This window comes from Cyclopterus lumpus, chromosome 10 (assembly GCF_009769545.1).
Source record: "Cyclopterus lumpus isolate fCycLum1 chromosome 10, fCycLum1.pri, whole genome shotgun sequence".
NCBI lineage: Eukaryota > Metazoa > Chordata > Actinopteri > Perciformes > Cyclopteridae > Cyclopterus > Cyclopterus lumpus.
Window position 1 is genome coordinate 13,729,907 of NC_046975.1, and position 21,283 is coordinate 13,751,189.

At 42.5% G+C, this 21,283-nt stretch overlaps 1 protein-coding gene across 1 annotated transcript; it reads right to left on the reverse strand.

Annotated features, from left to right (window-relative positions):
• Positions 1-7,378: 7,378 nt before the first annotated feature.
• On the reverse strand, positions 7,379-20,112 carry clcf1 (cardiotrophin-like cytokine factor 1). The gene is made up of 3 exons (XM_034543424.1): positions 19,836-20,112; positions 10,959-11,113; positions 7,379-10,337 (listed from the first exon to the last, which is right to left on the reverse strand). The coding sequence occupies exons 1-3, from the start codon at positions 19,852-19,854 to the stop codon at positions 9,000-9,002; spliced, it is 1,512 nt and encodes a 503-aa protein (XP_034399315.1). The 5' UTR covers positions 19,855-20,112; the 3' UTR covers positions 7,379-8,999.
• Between the last annotated feature and the right edge of the window lie 1,171 nt (positions 20,113-21,283).

The following is a 21,283-nucleotide window of genomic DNA, read 5'->3' on the forward strand; positions in this document are numbered from 1 at the left end:
ACTATAAACTTTGACCCTTATTGGAATCATATTTGTCAGAGTAAAGGTCTCAGTGTGCTTCAAACAAATAACCAAATGTTGTATGTACTACCTTCAATGTTTGTGTGTACATCCGAGGAAGGCCTTTCGAGAGGAGACTGTTTGAAAATAAGTGCTGTCATCCCCACTTGTATGATTCATTCACCTACAACCTAGTTTATTTCAACCAACTGAACCCTGAAAGCGGCTCTTATCAAATGTCATGTCAACAATGGGTTTGACAATTATGTGTGTATTCCCTCAGCTTTGCGTTGCGTTTTAGTGTCTTTTAGCTAATTGTTGGGATTTTTGTGGCCCACAATTTTACTGTTTTGAAAAAAGCAAATAAATAAAAATAATAATCAAGGTCTGTTTAAAGCAGCTCCAGTGCTTCACATAAGCTTCTGCTTTTGGGATCTGAAACTGTTAACACAACTTTACGTAAAACTGAAAGTAAGCACTATAATAAAAGGCCTTTCTTGCTGGCTCTGTTGACTGCAGCTGCTGTAGACTTTGAAACAACCATACATCTCTGTGGTAAAGATCAATTTCCTACTATTCAGTCACCCTCCCTGTCAAAAATAACAACAGTCTGTATAATAGAAAACAAATAGCACCCAAGCTCCAAATAATACTCTCATGTGACGTCAAGAAAAGAAAAAAAGTCCCCTTCTTTACCCGTATTTCAAGCTCTGTCTCTGTTTTACAGTGTGTCTCTGTATTGAGCTTTCCCATTGGTTCAGTTCTCTGTCCCTAAACCACAACAGTTGTGGGAAATAAGTCCCAGCTGTCAGCACTTTGATTTGATCGTAGAATGTGTCAATCAAGCCGGGGCACATTGTGTAAAATCTCATTCTAGTCGCTTGTTACTTGGGCTCCCTCCGAGAGATTAACTTTGACTGTCACACAGAGCCGAGCAACCCATTGCGGAACTGACCGGCGCATCTGATCTTTGTTCCATCGACCAAGCAAACCGAACATGAAAGCACAAACTTATTCAAAACAACTTGTTCTGGATCCCTTTGAACGTCCTTGCTCCTAGCAGTAAATACTTGCATGGCAGCTTTTAGATTATTCTTTTTTATATTCAAGATGTAAAAGCTTTCTGCATTCAAACTGCCAGCACTGAGAGAAACAGGCTCAGAACTTTTGGAATCTTTCCCCTGGATATGTGGTGTGGTGGTTTTGCAGGTTTGAGAGTTCAGATCTCTGTCAAACATCAAACTGGAGTCACAAATAGGATGTGAGTCAAAAATGCTCAGACTCATTCATCCGTCTGGTCAAAAAGAGAAAAGGAAAAAGCTGAATCCTGGCTTTCTTTTTCTAAACTTTTCTTTCTTGCTCATCCTGGTGATCCTGCCAGGCAGACAGACACAAGCATGCCTTGTTTGTTTTGGTCCACTCTTGTCTAAATGTGCTCAAATGGTGAAAACTAAATGAAAACTCAGACAGCGTGACGGAATGAAGAACTAGTATTATATTACCGTGAGGTTCTTAAGAGGACCGTAAAAAGATATGCACTGTGAACTTTCCAGGCCTTGAACGGGAAAATATTTGGTTCTGCCTTTTCCTCCACTTTTGAAACAGTGCACTGTGGGAGAGGGGAAAAAAATTGTCCAGTGTTCGTGAGAATTTTAGGAGAAAGAAAAGAGGAAGCTGTGAACTAGTGTGAGAAAATGTGTGTTATGTCTGTGTATGTGTGTATAAGGCAATGTGGAGGTGTGAGAATAAATTAGTCTACCAATTAATGTCTTTGTGTATTTTAGTTTTTTACTTTAATTACTCACAATAATGTCATGTTAATAATGTCACGGACAATCAGAAAAAAAAAATTAAATTTTATGGTTTAGGTTTTGGTTAAAGTTAGGTTAAAGATGCACATCTTTTGAAAACAAGTCACAAAAATATCCTTTGATTCTTTAAAAAGACTTTAAGTGGGCGCTTTTAGTAAATTCTAGGACTAAATAGTGCATTTGTTTGAGAGTATTTTACAGCCAGGCACGTATACACACTGGCGCACTGATTGCTCAAGTTGCTGGACATTTGTAAAAGAAGAATGCTAAATAACTCAAACTAACTGTAAGATACCACACCAACCGCTGTATGAGTCCAGTGCAACAGTGGGGATCATTGTGATTTTAAGGCAATAAGATATCCGGATTTGGCTACACAGACAATGGTTATTAGAAGGTTAAATTCAATATTGTTTTTCACAAGATTGGTTGACAATAACAAAAATGTAGAATATCCCTAGAGTTATTCTTTGAGGTTAAGGTGGGGTTGTGGCATGTAGAGTTGAGATTGTAGGGCAGGTCTCCAGGGAATGAATGTAAGTCAACGTCTCTTCCTAAGTGACAAAAACAAGTGCGCGACTGAGTGTGTATGTCTGAGGGAGTCTGTAGTTCTTCTATAATCTCCTGTCTTTGTGCGACCCGCAGACAGTTTAAAAGCTTTCTATTTACCTTTCGCACCATTCTCCCATTTTCAGGTCGCAGATAGAGGTGTGTGTGTGTGTGTGTGTGTGTGCGTGTGTGCGTGTGTGTGTGTGAGAGCGAGCGAGAGAGACAGAGCCCTGTAAAGTCCTCCTGGTGTGGGTGGACAGCTGGTCCAAAACAGGCGTTTGAGTCTCTAACAAACTGTGACACGTCAAAGATGTAACCTAGACCGCAATACAGCAACATGTAAAACGCCTCATTGACTCCCACCCAAAGCCGAGAGGAAAAGAAAAAGGAAAAAAATATATATTTTTGCTTACACACAACTGCAGCCATTAATCATAAATTTGATTTTTACGAGGGATGGGGAAGAATATGATTGTCATAAATTGAGCAAAACAAATGTGCGGAGGGAAGTTATTGGCTACAACTGCTGGATTCTTCTCAGGATAGCTTGACTTGGGGAATAAAGGGGCTGAGATATACCTTGAGTTGGATGAGTGTGTTTACCTCGCTCTGGTTGGCTTTCCCCCTCTGTTTTGAATCTGTACGTCTGTGCTTTTGCCAGGATGCATGTCAGTTATCAGACTTATTAGATGCCATCAAACGCCTGCTCTATCATCTGTCTGTCATCTGGCTCTGCTTTCTCGCAGTCTTCCTCTCTCCTTTAAAGTAGCTGTTTTCACTTTTCATCACTGTTCCCACATACACATACAAGTATATGTTAAATGCAAATGTTGGCAGACAAGCAAGAAGAAAGAGAAAGAAAAGCAAAAGCAGATACACAAAACTACATGAAAAAAACACATTGCTTCTCCAAAGCTTAAACGCCTGATTTTCAAGATTACACTGAGTCTGAACTGTTCTACAAACAGCATGAAGAGTCAACACAGTTTGTCTTGAGATTTTCTGACCAAGCTTCAGAACAAACCTTGAAGCGGGACAAATCTGAACATGATACTAAAGTTTGAGGTGATTAAAGATGTAAATCTGCACTCAGTGTAATTGTTCATGACAGTAATCTGCAAACGTCTTTGACATCATCCATCAAGTGAATGAGCCAAAGGTATTTTTCTTCGGCGCTCACTAAATAATTTGTGGATTCGGGGCAAAGTCTTAACGAGTGGTGAGGAAGATCACTCCAGAAAGATGTTGCTCTGAGTCTGCTGGATGTGTAAGTTATGTTTGAAAGTTGTTTGCTGTCACACAACCCATAGGGCGTTAATAAGTTCACATAGTAAATCAAAGCTTGCATTTGTTTCCGAGGCCAAACGTTACCTTAAAATTTGTTGTCATGTCATGGTGAGTCTTCTGTGAGACACCCAGACAACCGAACACGAACATCCTCCCATACAAGCCATTCAACCATCAGATGAATGAACACCAAGCCCCATTTCTCCCTAATTGCTTTGGAAAACATGTCGGGGAGCTGAGCAACATGGGCAATGACAGCTCCTGATGTTTTCCTACGGGACTAAGTCAACAAGCACAGACAGTGACATGAAAGAGCTCATCCACCTCTGTGGTTTTGCTCACTCACACGGACGACCAATTGATTAACTCATAAATCATTCTCATTCAGGCCTCGGGCATGGGAGCACCCCATCACCCCCCCCCCCCCCCCCCCCCCCCCCACACACACACACACACACACACACACACACACACACACACACACACACACACACACAAATAAAAATGGCGATGAGAAGCTGCAGCCCAACCCTGCACCCTCCAGCTAAGTAAGTGGAGGCGGGATGTTTCAGCTCATGGCAGAAGCCCAGCAGGAGGGAGAGGCCAGGTGGGGCAGGTACAGTGGGTGCTTACTGTGTAGAAAAAGAATTAGGGTGGGGTCATGGAAACGACAGGTATAGGATTAGTATGTGTTATTATACAGACGTGGAGGGATGTAGAAAGAAAACACAGAGGGGCTTAAAGAGAGATACAAATGTGTTATGAAGACAAATGAGAAGAACTGAATGAAACGCTGTGTAGTGCTGCCAAAACAGAGAGAAACGGGGGGATATAGAAATGGAGAGAAAGAGGGAGAGAAAGCATAGAGGAATGCAGTAAATCCCAAAGCGACTGAACAATCCTCTGGAGAAAGAAAAGAGGAATTTTTATGTGCTGCAGGTGAGCAGAACAGAGCAGAGGGAAGAGGAGACGAGGAGATAGACAGATGGAAAAAGAGGGAGAGGACGCGGGGGTGGCCGAGGGAATTTGAGGAAAGCTTGAAAGGGTTCGATTGTAGCAGAAAAAAGGGACACATGGACTGAAAATGAAGCAAAAGTGACAAGAAATGACACAAAATGGCTACTCATGCAGCTAGAGAGAGCATGACATATGGATGGACACAGTGAAAAAAAAGGCAGAAAGACATAAGGAGAAAAGATTGGGAGACAGAGTGTGAACAAAAAAAAAGGGATAAATAGGACAGAGACAGACTGACGGGGTGGAAGAGGAAGTCCGAAAACGAGCGTATCTGTGATCTTAAAGGCATACACGGCTTTTTGGGAGATTGGTCAGCTTCAATGATGAGATCACACGCACCTCAATGATCACACAACACACAAATCATGTTGAATGTTATCAGAGTATAATGAAGATTATCTTATAGGCAATATATTCTTCATTTGTTTGGCCTATTGACTGATTTATTATTACTTAATTTATGTTTTCAGGTGTTTTGAAGGAGAAAGTGTACTCTGGTACATTTCAGTGCTTTTAAACTAGGCTACTTTTGTTTCTTTCTATAATACAACATCCAAATGTTGTTCTGTGATCCCCATTGTTACACAAGCACTGCCTTTCTAAAGTGGTAACAGGTGTTTTATCTCTGCATACAAGCAAAACTGCTTTTTGCAACTTATTTTAGGTTTTTGTTTCATGATATCTTCAATATTTCTCAACATAAAAATGAACAAATCTTCCGTATAGATAAATTAAAGTATAGGTTTACCTTCTGGCTATCACTCTGAATTAGATACAGCCTCATTTATCAGCAGCATGAATCAGAGCTGTAACTAATTAAACTGCGTTATCGTTAAAAATAGCACTGTCTACAAAGCATAATCTTTAGCTTCAGATTATTGTTGCTGTACATGTGCAAAAACAAACAACTTGCAAATAGATGTTCTTACCGAAATGCTTGAAAATCATTCTTACCTATGACATTTTCTCAGATATATCGAATAACATAAGTCAAAAAGATTCCTCAAAGTGATGTCCTGAAATCTCAGACTGAAGTATTGGCAGTTGAGTTACATTGTGGGTAATATAGGTGGCAGGTTTTGAAAGGACTAGACTGGGGACATGGAAGAATTTCACAATAAAAGGAGGTGAAGTGTGGAGCGATTGAGCAAGAAGAAATAGCAGAAGAAGTGCACTGCAAGAGCAAATCAAAGTTCCTCAACAAGATGGCGCGCACGTCGACTCCTCTGGCAGTCATCAGTCCTATATGACTGCTGGTGGGACAGACTGTCTGGGCACCAGAGCCTTTTTCTGTCAGCAGCTGCCTGATAGACCGAACAAGCCAATAACGTTGATGCCTGTCAATGACAGTATCCGTTATTATTGCAGCACTCGCCAGCTGAGTCATACAAACGGAGCTCGGCAATCCTGTTACGTATTAGTTACAGCAATTTGTCTCTGCTTAGCTGACATAGGGAGAGAGACAGAGAGAGACAACGCTGAGTGATGGCTGTTAGGTATGACAAGCCTTATTCCAACGGAGTTCTAATACACAGAGATAATGATTCACACACGTGCTGCGCTTGCAAGCCCACACAACAATACACGCACACAGAACAAACCCACACACACAGACCATACAAAGCTGCCTTTGTTGACTACTGGCGGTCCCTCAGTCTTTGCTTACTAAATGTAAAAAACATACAGTGTCTTGTGTGTGTGTGTGTGTGTGTGTGTTAAGTCGCGTCTCTGTCAGCATTAACCCTTACCCCACTTAGTGAGAGTGTGTGTGAGACGATGTGTCAGCGTTGACGCAGTCAACCTCCTATAAAAGTCACTTCCTGCTCAGCTAATGCTGCTTCTCAAGGTTCATCTGATGGGCACTGGCTTGGACATGGTCCACATTTGTGTGTGTGTGTGTGTGTGCGTGTGTGTGTGTGTGTGTGTGTGTCAGGCCAGGCATGTGCTGTTGTGTGCAGGTGTGTACCTCAAAGGTGATGGAAAGGAGATTCTCATTGATCCTTTAAAAACTGGCCTGGGGCGAGCAGAGGGAGCCAGTGAGCTGCAGAGCACGTGGGAGGGGGGAGGGGGAGCAGTCAAGATAAATAAAGCCAAATAAGAAAGAAAGAAAAAGGATAACAGGTGAGGAAGCGATACAAGTCGCCGTGTGGTAGACAAGAGCAAAGATGATAAGAGGCAGAGACAGTGACAGAAACACGGAGCGTGGCGGCAACACAGACTCAACGAGAGCCCAGCGGTTGGTGGGATTATGTGGGGGCGGGTTTGTACCTGTGCCTGTTTCATGTAAATCCCTCACTGTCACAGGTCAGAGAGATGTTTTTTTTGGGGGGGGAAGGAGCTTCGTGAGATAGTGTGGGAGGAGGGATGATGCGGTGGGAGGTGGGAAAAGAGAGATGAAAGGAAAAATGAGATCGTAAATTTTCACCAGGACCGACAAATAAAAACTCTCTCATACCCCGCCTCTCTTGTTTTACTTTTTGTCATGAATGTGAGCCAGCCTTTGTTTCCCCGACCCCAAACTCCTGTCCCCTTGTGTCAATCACCTGAAACCATCCCTATAAAACTGAAACCAGTGCAAACAAAAATCCCATAAGCATTTGTTTTTTTTGTCTCCCCTCCCAATGGGCTCCCAAAAGACCAATAACACCATGCTCTGTACAAAAGCTAGTATTTATTCTCTTGAGTTACAATACAGTATATTTACACCACGGAGAAAAATAAATAAACATCTTGTTCAATAAATATTATAGAGATATGATCCATAACCTTTAGCTACATCATCCAAGGCACATTGTAGAGACATAACAATTGGACATTATTCTGAAAAACAAATGAAGACATCTGTAAATTGCCAAAGGAGAAAGTGTCTGATTTCATGTTTTAAAAGGCACAAAAGATTCACATCCATGTGGCCAATGTTTTGTGTTGAGGAGTGTGAAGTTACTTAAAGGAATAGTTAGACAACCTTTGCGTTCTTTCTGAGAGTTAGATGTGAAGATGTATTTCCACTCTCATGTCTTTTGGATATGAATGTTAAATGTCAAATACACATAACTGTACACAAAATGACTTGACAGAGGAAGTTACATGCCACAATCATGTGTCCCATACAAGTGTAAAATTAACAGACATTTGTAGTTTTATGGTTTTATGCGCCGGATATTTCCAAGACTGCAACATGCTAATTTAACCCTTTTAAATAAACAAGATGTTACATGTTAATTAGTTTAGAGGTGCTGAAGGTGGGTTTTGTCAGGCGAGCTGTTTCACATCTACATATTTTATTGTACAAACGTGAAAGTGGTACTGATTTTCAAATTTTACTTTCAGCAAGAAAGCATATATGTACAGTATATTTCCCAAAATGTCAAACTATACTTATTTTTACAGAAAACACAAAACGGTGGTATTTTTGAGGGGAAATTATTATATTCTAAAACATTTTTAAATAAAGCATTTGTTGTTATGGAGTTAAGTCATTAAAAAGTGGCACAAATGAGTGTGCACTGAATCAAAAGCAGCGTAGAAGTGAATGGTTGAGCTCCAAAAATCACAATAAGTGCGCATGTGCGTTTGTGTGTGTGTGTGTGTGTGTGTGTGTGTGTGTGTGTGTGTGTGTGTGTGTGTGTGTGCGTGTGTGTGCCTGTGTGTGTGTTTGACCACCTCTCTGTCTGGACAGTATGTGTAGCGCTGTTGTAGAGTTACTGTAACTGACCAGCCGACTTCTGATTACTCAGCAACACCCCTCTGCCCATTATTTCCACTGCTCATGTCCTGACTCACGCCTCCTCCCGTCTTCCTCTCCTCTCCTTGCCTCTTCATCCCCTCCTCTTCATCCCTCTGGGCTTTTCCTCCTCTCCTTTTGTCTTTTACCCATTCAGAAGTGTTCTTCCTTTCGAGAAAGTTTGCTGATTCACACATCTGGAGGTCACTGAATCAGTTTTCACTCAATGGCTGCACTGTCACTTGGCTTACCCCTGTGTTCAGTGTGTGTGTGTGTGTGTCTGTGTGTGTGTCTAACCACCTACAGTGGTATTTCTGTTGATCTATGAGCCGTGAAGTCCGGTAACTCAGCCCAGTCTCAGTGTGTCTCGCTCAATGAGCTTCTATGTGCATCAGGCGGGTGACAGTGCTGGTAATATTTTGGCTTTATATTCCATCAATGCTTCTTGTTGACCTGCCAAATCGTCCTTCATTCACTTATTCCAGTACTGTATGAATGAGTTAAGAATGCTTTTATGTGCTTTTGTCTGTTTAAACTCTCAATTTGTTCCCACTCAGAATGTATGCAAATCATAGATGTTCCGATATACTGCACTTGTGTGTCTCAGTGTCTCAGCCTCTGAGTCTCTTCTTTAGGCGGTTAAAGTCCTTCGCCGACCGCCACAGCCAACTCTGCAGCTCCCTCAATATCCAAAACCCCTCCACCTTCCTGGCAAAGTCGTTCATTGTCGGCCGCACCGACAACAGCGAGGAGGAGGCAGAGGAGGCAGAGGAAAGGAGCGGATTTAGTGGAGGCGAAAGGAGGGAGGTGCCCCTTTGTAAAGACAGAGGAACCGGCTGGGAGAGGAGGGTGTGCTCCTCACCTGCTCCAAACTGGTAGAGTAAGGAGAGGGTGGACAGAGGAGGTTGGAGGGTGGGAGTGAGGAGGGAGCGAGGAGGCCGACGCTGATGATGGAAAGTGGAGTAAGGAGCCTCCATGTATGTTTGCTTCTCCTCCTCCACCGTTAACCCTCTGCGTGCCTCCATAATAAATCCATCTTCTTCTCTTAGTGTGTCAGTGTGACGTGAGTTCAGGTTGTAGCTGTATTGATTATTGTGGGTTTGGATGTTTGGTAGTCCAAGGGAGCTGGAGCTGTCTGTGCCCGGGTACGACACTTCTACCCAGGGTTCAGGCTGACTTTCCTTCTCCTCTCCATCCTCGCTGATACTCAACAACCTTCTCCTCCTCCATCCGTCCTCACCTACTTCTCGCTCCAGCTCCTCATCTTCCTCCTCCCCTACTCTCTCTTCTTCGCTGGGAGACCATTTCCCGCTCTCTGGCTCTTCCCTTCTCACTCTCCTCCCTCTTTCTCCTCTTCCCTTCTCCCTCGATCCGCCACTCCCTCCTCCAGCTGCGGTGGCGTCCGCTCTCCTCCCCTCTCTCCCTCTTCTTTTCTCCACCAGGTCTACTCTGACACCGTCCTCCCGCTCTCCTCTGACCACCGTCTTCCCGCTCCGTCTTTGGTTGTAACGCTGAGCGGACTCTGTCCTGGTCCTGGCTCTGGACCTGTAAAGGCTCTGGCTCATCAGTGGAGCAGGTCGGTCGGCCCCTACCACCCTCAAAGGGTACTGCAGCTCTCTAGCGGTACTCCCCGTGTTTGCAGATGGAGGAGGAAGTGCGTAACCGAGGGTGGTCATCAGTGCAGATATAGAGCCCAGCAGCCCATCTAGGCCTGTGCAAAAGTGCAGCAGGGAGGTCTTGAGGGAGGGGCAGAGGGTGGAGCGGGCCAACTCCCTGACTGCTGCCAGCAGGACAGAGTAGGCCTTCTGGTTCTGGGAGAGCCGAGCTTGGTTCTCCAGGCCGTGCCACAGCTCCAGGCGGGTGGCGGCGCTGGGCAGGGACAGAGAGGTACTGTTGGGTCGAGGAGGGGAGAAGTCTTTCTCGTTGAATGGAGGACCTAGGTAGGTCAGCTGGAGGAGATATACACAAATCAGACGAAAGGTTGAGAACGTGTACACTTTCTACAGATTCCTTGCTATTGGGAAGTAGCCCAGAAACATAATATCAGACAGTTTGTCAATTAGCCAACAGTTTAGTTAGATTATCTAAACAACTTTATTTGGAGCTTAATCTGAAAGTGAGTGATTCTGTCATGTCTGTAATAATACATCAATACACAGGAAAACTGTGGTCACGTACAGATGATCATAATTAAACCAGGAAGTCAACTTCTAAAGTAGCTTTCTGTTCTCTTTGGAATTAGTTTGACCAATATCAACTCTCTGTTTGCTCTGTTTTTCATCTCTACCAACTCCTGAGGACAATATCTGCCTCTTTAGCTGCTTAATGCTCCACTATGTTCACCAGCTATCTCTGACTGTATCAGTCGGTTTGGTGCTGAGCAGGTAGTGTACTGAGGGTTTTTAGAGGTTTCTCAGTGAAAACCGCTGCGTGCTGGGGCCGAAAATGACATAAAGCAGAGAGGAGCTGCGGATTCATGTGATAAATTATATAGATAGTATATATAGATCGTTTTTTAAGCACTTTAATGGGAACTCAGAAACAGAAAGGTGTCACAAAACACAACTCACATAGATGTCTTTGATTTCCTTGAGCTGATACTCCAGGTATTTGGTCAGCTCGTACGTGCTTTCTATCGAACTCCTCTCGCTGGCCAGGTTGTGTGAAGAATCCAGGGCCGTCGCCATGGCAGCAGCCAATAGCAAGATGAGTTGGTGTTGATGCACTGTGGAGAAATAAAAAATGATTAAAACTCAGACAGACAGTATGAGATGTTTCTTTAAGCACACAGGCGTCATGGGTGTCCAAGTGATAATTAACACACACTGCAGAGGTATTTGTAATCATAACAAAGAGATGAACTTTATCTCAGACATTATTTTCTCATTCGGTGATTTATATAACTTGAATGTTTGGTTTTTAATTATCATGATGATTTGAGAGCTCAACAGACCAAAATCACCTCCAGCTATGTTTCCAAATGTCGCCCCGGTCGCTGCACCATCACACTGTTTATAGTATTTTTTTATTTTTTACAATATTCTGGTTTATTTCTTTGTCTCTATAGCGATGGCCTCGTCTGTTTACATACTGCCGGATCAGAGTCATCTGACACTGCCAATAAAGCTTTTTCCGTTTCCAATCTAATTTTAGAGGTTTCTGGCTGTCGGAGGTTTACTCTGCCTTCAAATAAAACCTCACTTAATGGCTGCAGACAGTCAGACAAATGGCTCCTATGCTCAATGCACCAGCCTGTCGGGCAAACAGCCCTTTAACACACACACACACACACACACACACACACACACACACACACACACACACACACACACACACACACACACACATTCCTAACTGATATCCCAACAACACAGACATGTGGCTTTCTTTACAATCACAAACATTAATGTGTTTGTATCAGTTGTATGTTTGCTGTGGACTTCTTGTTTAGGTTCCAGAGTGATTGTGAGTGTTTGTGAGAATGTTTGTAGTTGTAATTTTATATGTGGATTTCACATTGTATACAATGATTATGAGTGTGTGTGTGCGTGTGTGTGTGTGTGTGGGGGGGGGGAATACGGAGGTTGTAACACTGGAAGCCTTTTAGTCCCCTCATCTCTGATTTCAAACAGAGAAAATTGGATTAGAAAGGTGGTTTTCAACATTAAGGGACCTCATGTACGTCCACTTATCTTTGTCCCTGGCTTGCTGTCTCTGCACGCCTTCCCTTTCCCACTCCCTCCTTAACTTTCTAACTCTCTTTCTCTTTCCCTCGCTTGAGCGCGACGTACATTTCTTTTGTTTGTCTCTGTTCTCTGTCATCCTTTTCCATCTTCTCTGCACTCCGTCATCCTCCTGACACCCAGACGGTATGGCAGTGATTCATGCTTGTAATTATGGACAAAACATGCTGCTGTTCAACAGGTGGGAAATAAGTATTGCACAATGTGTGTCAACCTTCTCTCTATCTCTCTGTCTCTCTCTGACTCACCTGGGGCCTCTCGTTGCTTCATCAATTGAATCCCTCCCTCACTGCACTCTTTACTTTCTGACATCATACCTTTCTCCTCCCCACTTCTCTCTCCTGACGCTTTTATCTCTTCTCTGCCTCGGGGAAAAATAACAGCCAATTAACCCCGATTAGCTCTCCTACTCTCCCTCTAGTGCCCCTTTTTCTTTCTCTTTCATCTATCCATCATGATGGGCCCCACAGGATGAACATTAAATGGTTTAAACATTCAACACGTTTTCAGTGGTTCTAGGAAAACAAATTCTGACCTAAAACAGTCAACACTTTTTTCTTCTGACTCAAGCACTTACATTTGATGCATCGGTATGCGTGAGTTAGGTAGAAACCTCATGATATTATGCACTCTGCACTACTCAATACATAAATATGTGTAGTCTGCTGTGTTATAATTGCAGTGAGCATTAGAAAATGTGTCACTGAAGAAAATTATAAAAAAATTATTGTCATATATAGTTTTTTGTCTTCTGTGCCTTTACCCATGTAACATGTAAAGTGATCAGAAAGAAAGCAAATCATCCAAATACATTGATGTTCACCCATTTGATTATGTTATGATTTGCGATGATGACATGGTAACAACGAGTAACTGTAGTGACAATTTTAGCCTAACAAGCTCAAGCTTGCTGAAGTTGTACTCATCAATTGACTTGACAGATTGGGTAACCGGCAGTTTGAAATTAAAGCACGATTAGAAATGCTTGTGTGACACGGACAAAACCTGAACAAACAACTGCTTGATTTAAAGTGGAAAAGAAGTGCCTCATTCATGGCTCGTAGATCTTCCATTACCTGTGGACCACGAGTTATCGGCTACATCAAAGCTTTCTCCCAGAATATTTTCTGGTTGGACCCAGGCAACTCTTATGCTCCCACACACACCTTAAAATCAGTCAACTAGGACAACCCCCACAGCCAAGCCCTCTCCAATCTCCTCACCCTCAACATCCTCATCACCTGTCAGAAGCAATAAGCATCTTTCAGCAACCCCTGAACATTTGGAGCTCATCAAGCCACGGGCTCCTCCTCCATTAGCATCTAAACACTCCGAAATCAACACGACATCTCTGAGTAAACAGCCCTGAAGGAAAAGGACACACACGAGCAACAAGGGTTGCATTCAGAAGGAATAAACAGGTACCAAAAAAAAAAGGAGCCTGGGACGCAGAAAGAAAATTCTCCTGAGGAAAAACTCAACCCAAACTGTTCCAAACTGTTTCCTTTCGTCTGCAGCCACATGTTCAGAGATGATTGCCAGACGTGAAAACCTCTTGTTGTTGTGATTGAGCGCTGACATGTCTAAAAGCATCCTCCGCCAAAAACAACTGCTCTTTTGTACCATAAACTGAGATAACTCAAACCCATATAGGGCCAAGTTGTTTTTATATAACATTACATTGAGCAATATACATTGAAGTCGGCGTATAGCCCGACTTCAAGGGGAGCCCTGCAGGCGTGGGGCTGTGTACCTGGCAGTGAAAGCACACTCCGCAGGGTAGGGTTGAAACCAGAACATTCTCCGTGGGAGGATTGCATTACAGCAACACAGGGGTTCCCTACAACGGCCGACAATGACCCGCCTCTGTGCACTTATGTGTGTGTGAAACATATTTTGGCACACATATGCATTAGGGTTTCACAAATTATTCACCCACGGGGAAGCTCCATTATTCACAACAGATCATATTTTTAACTAAGGGTTTGTTCGCTGGTTTTAAAGTCAGATCTGGCACTCTGGAGTCTGGCTGCCATCTATATTACAGAGCTCAACATGAGGTTCAGGCGCCAGAGCTTCTGAGCTCCTAATAGGTCAAAACTAAATATCAGCGCAGGGTCAGGGTTCAGAGTTGAATTATAGGGTGTGAGGTTGCGTTCAGGGCAAAAAGAGCCTTGTAACACACTTGACATTTACACAGACGGTGTTTTGGTAAACCAGTGACCCAGAGTTTGAGGGCGTTGTGCTGCCTCCATCCAAGGGGACTAGAATTTCATCTTTTCCAACATGCACCACCACTTGAGGTTTCAAACAAGCGCTTAAACAGAATTTGGAATTGTGGGAAAACCATGTGCAAGTTAATCTCTCCAGTCTGGTCCAGGAAAAAGTAGCTCCAGAGCCAAAAGAGGTTGCCCTTCATTGCTCCAACCACTTGAAAGAAGTCTTAAACAGAAAGAAAACATCAGTGTCTTGTCGAAGATGTTCGAATCCGGCCCAAATTAGATGTTTAATTGTTACGTTTTCCAGTTCTTACGATAACTACAGTCTATTGTCAAGCCATACTTTTGGTGAACCTACATTGTTAGACGTTGACATGATTTAACATTAATCAAGCCATGCAGCCGGATTTTGGAACAAAATGTTGAAACTGCAGTGGGTTTCTTCAGAACCAAAACAACAAGCTGCAGGCTACGTCCTCTCACTCTTCACTCTTTAGTGTCGTCTACTATTCAGGACTCCTCTTCTACATCGGAGGACAATTTTAGACAACCTTAGACACATGATGTATCCAGCCATGTTTCATGCTACATGCACGTTACATGCCATGTTGGGAGTGATTATAATGACAGATTTAAATGTAAACTTATAGTAAGGAGGCTATAAATGTTATTTAATTAAACCCGGTAATCAGATTTAATCAGATTTATGTGTAATGTTTTTAATGTGTGTTTTTCAATCCAGGCTGAATGAAATCTGATTACGATCTGATAATTGTTTTATATAGGTTGCCAATCTGTTCAGTTCATTTTATAACATCAGTTAATCTCCAAACTACTACATGTTTTAATAAGTTGCTTATTTAGGCAAATTAAATGATCTGGCTATCAGTGGGTGTGAATGCACCATAAACTCCAGCTTTACCTACTGGCTTTTTCCAGAGGTTTAAGTTGTATCCCAGACTCCTCTTCAGTGGTGTCACCAACCAAACCTCTGCACTGACACCTGAAACATTTTCCAGACTGTGGGACATGGTTGAACGCTCCAGAAAAAGCTAGTAAGTGAACCTGATACTCAAGATAGTTTATCACAGATTTGTGTTCCCACATTGTTACTTTTTTTGTTATCTGTTTCCTTTTGTTAGAAATGTTTAATTGATGTGTCTTTCTGAGAATGTGCACCCGTCTTGCATATGTGTTGTCGTGTAGTCATTTTGTCAGAGACGGACCCAGAGGATCATTGAGGCTTGTTGTGGCTTTGTTGACAGAAAAGACTCATCACAACCAAACTCAGAGGAGCTGTTTGTCTCTTGCACAGTTATTTAATTATTCTGTGTTACTGTACCTAGTGGCAATTCTGCCTTCTGTCATAAGGCTTATCCTAAACATAAACACACCTGTGCCGGACGCCAGGGGCATAAAAACATCGACACGCTGATGTGAGGGATGAGCCAAAGTGGAAGTGGACGGAGACACGCGTTGGATGAGGGGGGGGGAGGGTGGTGGGTTTGACAGTCTGGGGTCAGGGTCGGTGTTTTGTCTGTGTACAGTTATAGGCCAGATTTATGTGCAGTCTGTACTCAATCAAATGTGCATTCCTTTACTAACTCAACACACACAGACGTGCACACACACTTGCATCCAGATTGCGCACTGGAGCATGTATGCACAACCTTATCCTGAATAAATGCATATAAACAAAGACATTTTCCCATTTATTGTCCCATGACATTCCTTGCTCTGGAGTTTGTTCATATTGAATTTAAAATTGATCCTCTTGGCACCGGTCAGACAACTGGGGTAGCCAAACAACATCAATGATCCAAAAAACAAAGATGAAAGAAAACAATTAAAAAATCCAATAAAATTGTTGTTTATGCTCAGAAACTCTCTGTGAAACTGTGTCTCACTGGTCGTAAAATCAATGTCCTACGTGTACTTCCCCTTCTTACCCCGATGTCTGTCTCCCTCTTCACCTTATAAACCAATCCATCCATATTTTTTAATATGTGGATTCCAATTGCTCCAAACTTTATCGCCATGTTTGGTTTCAATTTCGTTGTCCCTTCATCTGTCCCCCTCTCCCCCTAAATCTTCCTGAAACATCAAACCTCCTTCTTAAAGTCTCCTTCCTTTCTCTCCCTAATTACCGTGTCCCTCTCTTTTTTTCACTAATTGTCTCCACTCGTTCCCTCCATCTACATCTTTCACTCCCTCCTTAAAGACCTTCGGTTTTTAATTTACAGCTTGAACCCCCTTGTGTCCCCAGCTGCTCCCTATCTTTTCTCCTAAATAATAATTCAAAATAGAATCCGACAAGATTTAAATTTGTTTCACAGAAAGTAGGAAATAAACTAAGTAATGTACTTACAGTTCTGAGGTAGTAATGAAACAATTAGTCAAATAATTGTCAGTCGACAGAAAATAAAATCATTCATCATTGAGGTTTTTTTTCAGTTTCATCTGGTCAAATAAGAGGATTTGCTCCTTTGCCTAATTTGATATTATACTGAATATATTTGACTTTTGGTGGACAAAACAGGGGATTTGAAGTTCACTTTTTTCTGACATTCTCGAACAAAGAACTGATTGGTCAACTGACAAAGGCACCGGCAGATTTTTTAGTTGTTGTTTTTTTCCATGTAAAATACTTGTTTTATTCAATATTCATCACTTGTTTTACTAATCAATTTATTTATGTGCATAAGTTATGGTATTTCATATATTAATTCATTTATTGTATAAATATGTTTATTTTTGGAAAGTGCTGCGGGTGAGAGGGAAGCCTGGGTCGGCCTGCTGAACCTGCTGCCACCGCGACCCGACCCCGGATAAGCGGGTGATAATGGATGGATGGATGGATGTTTATTTTCATTTCATGGCATAAATGCTCCTGAGCTACATGTCTTAGTTTATTGGTGTGGCAGTATGTCTTTTTATATATTGTCTGCTGAGCTGTTTACTTGAGTATCTTTTATTTGTTACTGTGTGGGAGCGACACAACTAATTTCACCTCTGGAGATTACTAATAAAGTTATATGCTCATCATCTTCAACAAAATTTCCGAGAAAAACACTGAACTTTTTAATAATTGACAACTAGTGAGTTACTTAAAATGAGCATTTAAAATACACAATGCACTGTTTAAACTTCCCAGGCGTAGATACAAACTTTATATGACCTCCATCATGACCTAGCGGCCATTCTTCCGGCATAATGAGTACTTTTAATGCTTTAAAGGTATTTTGCTGATTATACTGAATAAATTAGGGACTTGAGAGTATTTTACGTTGTGGTATTCAGGACCTGAATCAGGAGTGAGGAGAGATATTTTGGGGTCTTGAAGGATAGAGACAGCGGAGAGGAGGAGGAAGAGAGGATTTTAAAGGAAGGAGGGAGAGGAAAAGGAGTTGGTGGAGGGGAGAGGGAGAGTTTTCTAAAGCGAGGGGCCATGTTAATTTGGGAAAAATGTAAACAGCATGTGTAACTGTTCAAAGCGTGACCGACTCATTTTATATCAGTCCCCCCTGCTCTCTCCTCTCTCTTTCCCTCTGGGTGCTGCTAACTTCTGTCAATCGGGAATCTGCACTGCATTAACCCCTCTACCGCCAGTTCCTCTCTCCCTCTCTCTCTCTCTATTTACTTTTATCTGTCTCTACCTCTCTTTACTCTCTCTCACCCCAACACACACACAGCCCCCCACCCCACCTCCACAAATCCTCCTGACATCCATATATATACCGTGAAGAATTGAGGATGGTGCTGAGCGAATCAAAAGATGTGAAAGGTTCACTATTCTTCTCCTTTCCACATCCTTTGCTCTTTCTCTCTCTCTCTCTCTCTCTCTCTCACTCCTTTCACTCTTCCTTTGTTTCCTCCTTTTGGCGGGTGTGTTTTAACTCGCTATTCCAACACACACTAACGCTTTTATCTGAAACACACCGACACTAATTCAACCCTCCCAGCAATAACAGGCCTTGTCTGTGTGTGTGTGTGTGTGTGTGTGTGTGTGTGTGAGTGTGTGTGTGTATGTGTGTGTGTGTATGTGTGTGTGTGTGTGTGTGTGTAGGAGGTATGTGTATTTAAAAGGAGAAAAAACATGTGCAACTATGTGTGGGAACGTGTTGTTTTGTGTGTCTACCTGGGGAGGTGTGTGTGTGTGTTTGTGTGTGTGTGTGTGTGTGTGTGTGTGTGTGTGTGTTTGTGTGTGTGTGTGTGGGTGTGGGTGTGGGTGTGTCAAAGGCAGCATGTTCTTCAACAGCTGAGCTCTGTGTGTATTTATTTGCTCTGAATATCAGAGGGAGCAGCAGTTTGTTCTTTACTCTTCCTGTCTATAGGTGGTCACGTCATGTGAACCAGCCAGCCATCAGCAAATTTGGCCTCATGGTGTGACCATCTAGGAGAGCAAGGAAGGGAGGGAGGGGTGTGGGAGGGTGGCGGGAGTTGAGGGAGAGGGGGGAGAGAGACAGAGGAACTTGGTGATCTTCAGTTCAGCGCTTCAGTTCAGCGCATCATTTCATCACGCAGCCAACCTTCTGTATTATCTTTCTTTCACCTCCTTTTCCTTCCTTTCATAGACATGGAGCAGCAGCCGCTCCAGTCCCAGGGGGAAAAGTGTGTGCGTGTGTGTGTGTGTGTGTGTGTGTGTGCGTGCGTGCCTGTGTGCGTGTGCGTGTGCGTGTATGCGTGCATGCGTGTGCATGTGTGTGTGTGCGTTCACACCCTGACTAACGTGAATCATGTACTTTCTCATATCACTGACAGCTAACTAGACAGAGGCTTAAGCTGCCTCTGACCTCCTCAACCCCTGTCATTTTTAACCCCCCCCCCCCCCCCCCCACACACACACACACACACACACACTGCTCTCTTTTTAACACACACACACACAGACTTTCTTTCAGTCCTTTTACTCTTTTGTCTTTGTTGTCTGTTAATCTCACATTCTCCCTTCACTATGTTAAAGAAAAAATATATAACAAAATATCGAAAACTAAAGTTTGCTTCTGTGTTGAACACGTCTGTTCAATATGCAGTTTTTTCTGTCTATTATTTATTTGGTAACCTTTGAGGCTTGCTGATGAGCCACCGAACCCATCTGTTTCTTCAACATAAATCTTGTAATGTAAATACAACAAATTTTGGATGTTGGAAATATTTTCAAGATTTTTCAATTTCTTTTTTTCTAGATAACCAACACAAATTGAATGGAATATAAGTCCATTGTTGTAATTAGATAGTTACTTTCTAGACGGTGCGCAAGTAAACCACATCACGATATCAAAATTAAGTGTGCAAAAAAACAGCAAACACTTGTCTGCATCCAAGTTTTTTTCACAATATCTCACAATATTGACGATCGACAGGAAATTTGCGACAGAATAATAATAATAACGTAATTATTAGAGCAGGACATTATTTAAGTGTTTTCTTTCTTTCTTTCTTTCTTTTATTCACATAACAAAAGTATTTGGATTGATGTACTTACCTCCGCAAAACATTTTCATTTATCCCAATCCTTTTATTCCGTTCAGTTCGCTCTCACAAGTTTATCCACTGGTGAATTTTAAGAGCTGAAATAACCCGATAAAAATGTCTCCTTTCCTTTTGTAGATTAGTTCGCTGTCTTGAAACTTTGAATAAATTAGATCTGTTCTCCTTCCTCACACAACTTTGGATGAGCTGGAGGGGAAAAAGCAGGTGATGTCGATTAAATCTCATTGATCAGAGGATGAGGTTGAGCCGTTGATGCTCCGCTGACTTGGTGTGTGTGGTCTGTGTGACAGACTGAATGACGGTGGAGTCTTATGTACCTCCGCCTCCTCCTCTTTTTCTACCCCTTTTCTTCTTTTCCTCCCCTCCTCCCCATCCCCGTCTCTCCTTCTGTCGTTATCCTCCTCGGCGCTGGTGATTCACGAGGTTGACGCATCACAGAGCCGAGCTGAACCACGGGACTTGTCACAACTCATTTATGTCTCTCTCCGCTCGTCATCCTCCTGAGCGCGATCTGACTGCGGCCGTTTGATCTGTAATCCGCTTTTCCTTTAATAAGGTGCACGTCTTGCTGGATCAGATACCTGCAAGGCAGAAGGACCTAGTAACCCTTCGACCCTCAAATCATCCTGCAAATAAGGAATTACATTTTCTCTCTTATTTATGGCCGTGTTCTTCCCCTTTTTATAATCGCCTAAAATTCATTTTTTAAATTATTTTCCACCAGTAGCCTTTACTCTATTAGGCTATTCGTGGGCCTTTCTCTAAATGTATTTTAAAAAACAGTAAACAATTAAGAGCAATTATTTGTTTATCATAGTCTTTATGCAAAAGAAAGCCCAACGTAATCTTAAAATAATGTATAGCCATATGTGAATCAAAACTTTAAAATATCGTGGAATATAGGAGTAAAAAGCCCTTGACGATACACGGTTCAGAAATCGGGGTAAGATTTCATTGAGCAGCCTATAATGTGAATAGTTGTCGACAGGAAGATTATATGGACGCTAGGGCCTATAAATTTAGAGGCCTCCCATAAACTGTGTTACGACACAAGTTATCAATGGAGCATTGAATATACTTAGTCCCCATTCGGAAATATTCCGTTTGTTTTTTCTGTCTGTTTCTGAGAAAGGGGGAGGATGAAGGCAAGTGTTTGCCTGCTCCGCGGCATTTCTTTCTTCTCCCATTCCTCGGCTTTTAGTTGTTTTTATTGACACGTGGATTACGGTGATCTTCTTCTCTCACCTCAGGCTGTCACTCAGCATACCAACAGCACTCACACCATGGCGCGCGCATGATTGTGTGCGTGCACGAGGTGAGAAATTCAAGGAGAAGCCTCACTAGATGACAATTTGTATTGGGTCCAACTTAAATGTTTTTTTCTTTCTTTTCTGTAAACTGTTTTGGTCTAATTTAATTTCAAATTTTGTTTGGGCTACA

Bases quoted from the DNA above. Each gene is read 5' to 3' on its own strand.
- clcf1 (XM_034543424.1), bottom strand. The intron at 10,338-10,958 runs GTGAGTTGTGTT...TATCTCCTCCAG, and splicing joins AGGAAATCAAAGACATCTAT to CTGACCTACCTAGGTCCTCC.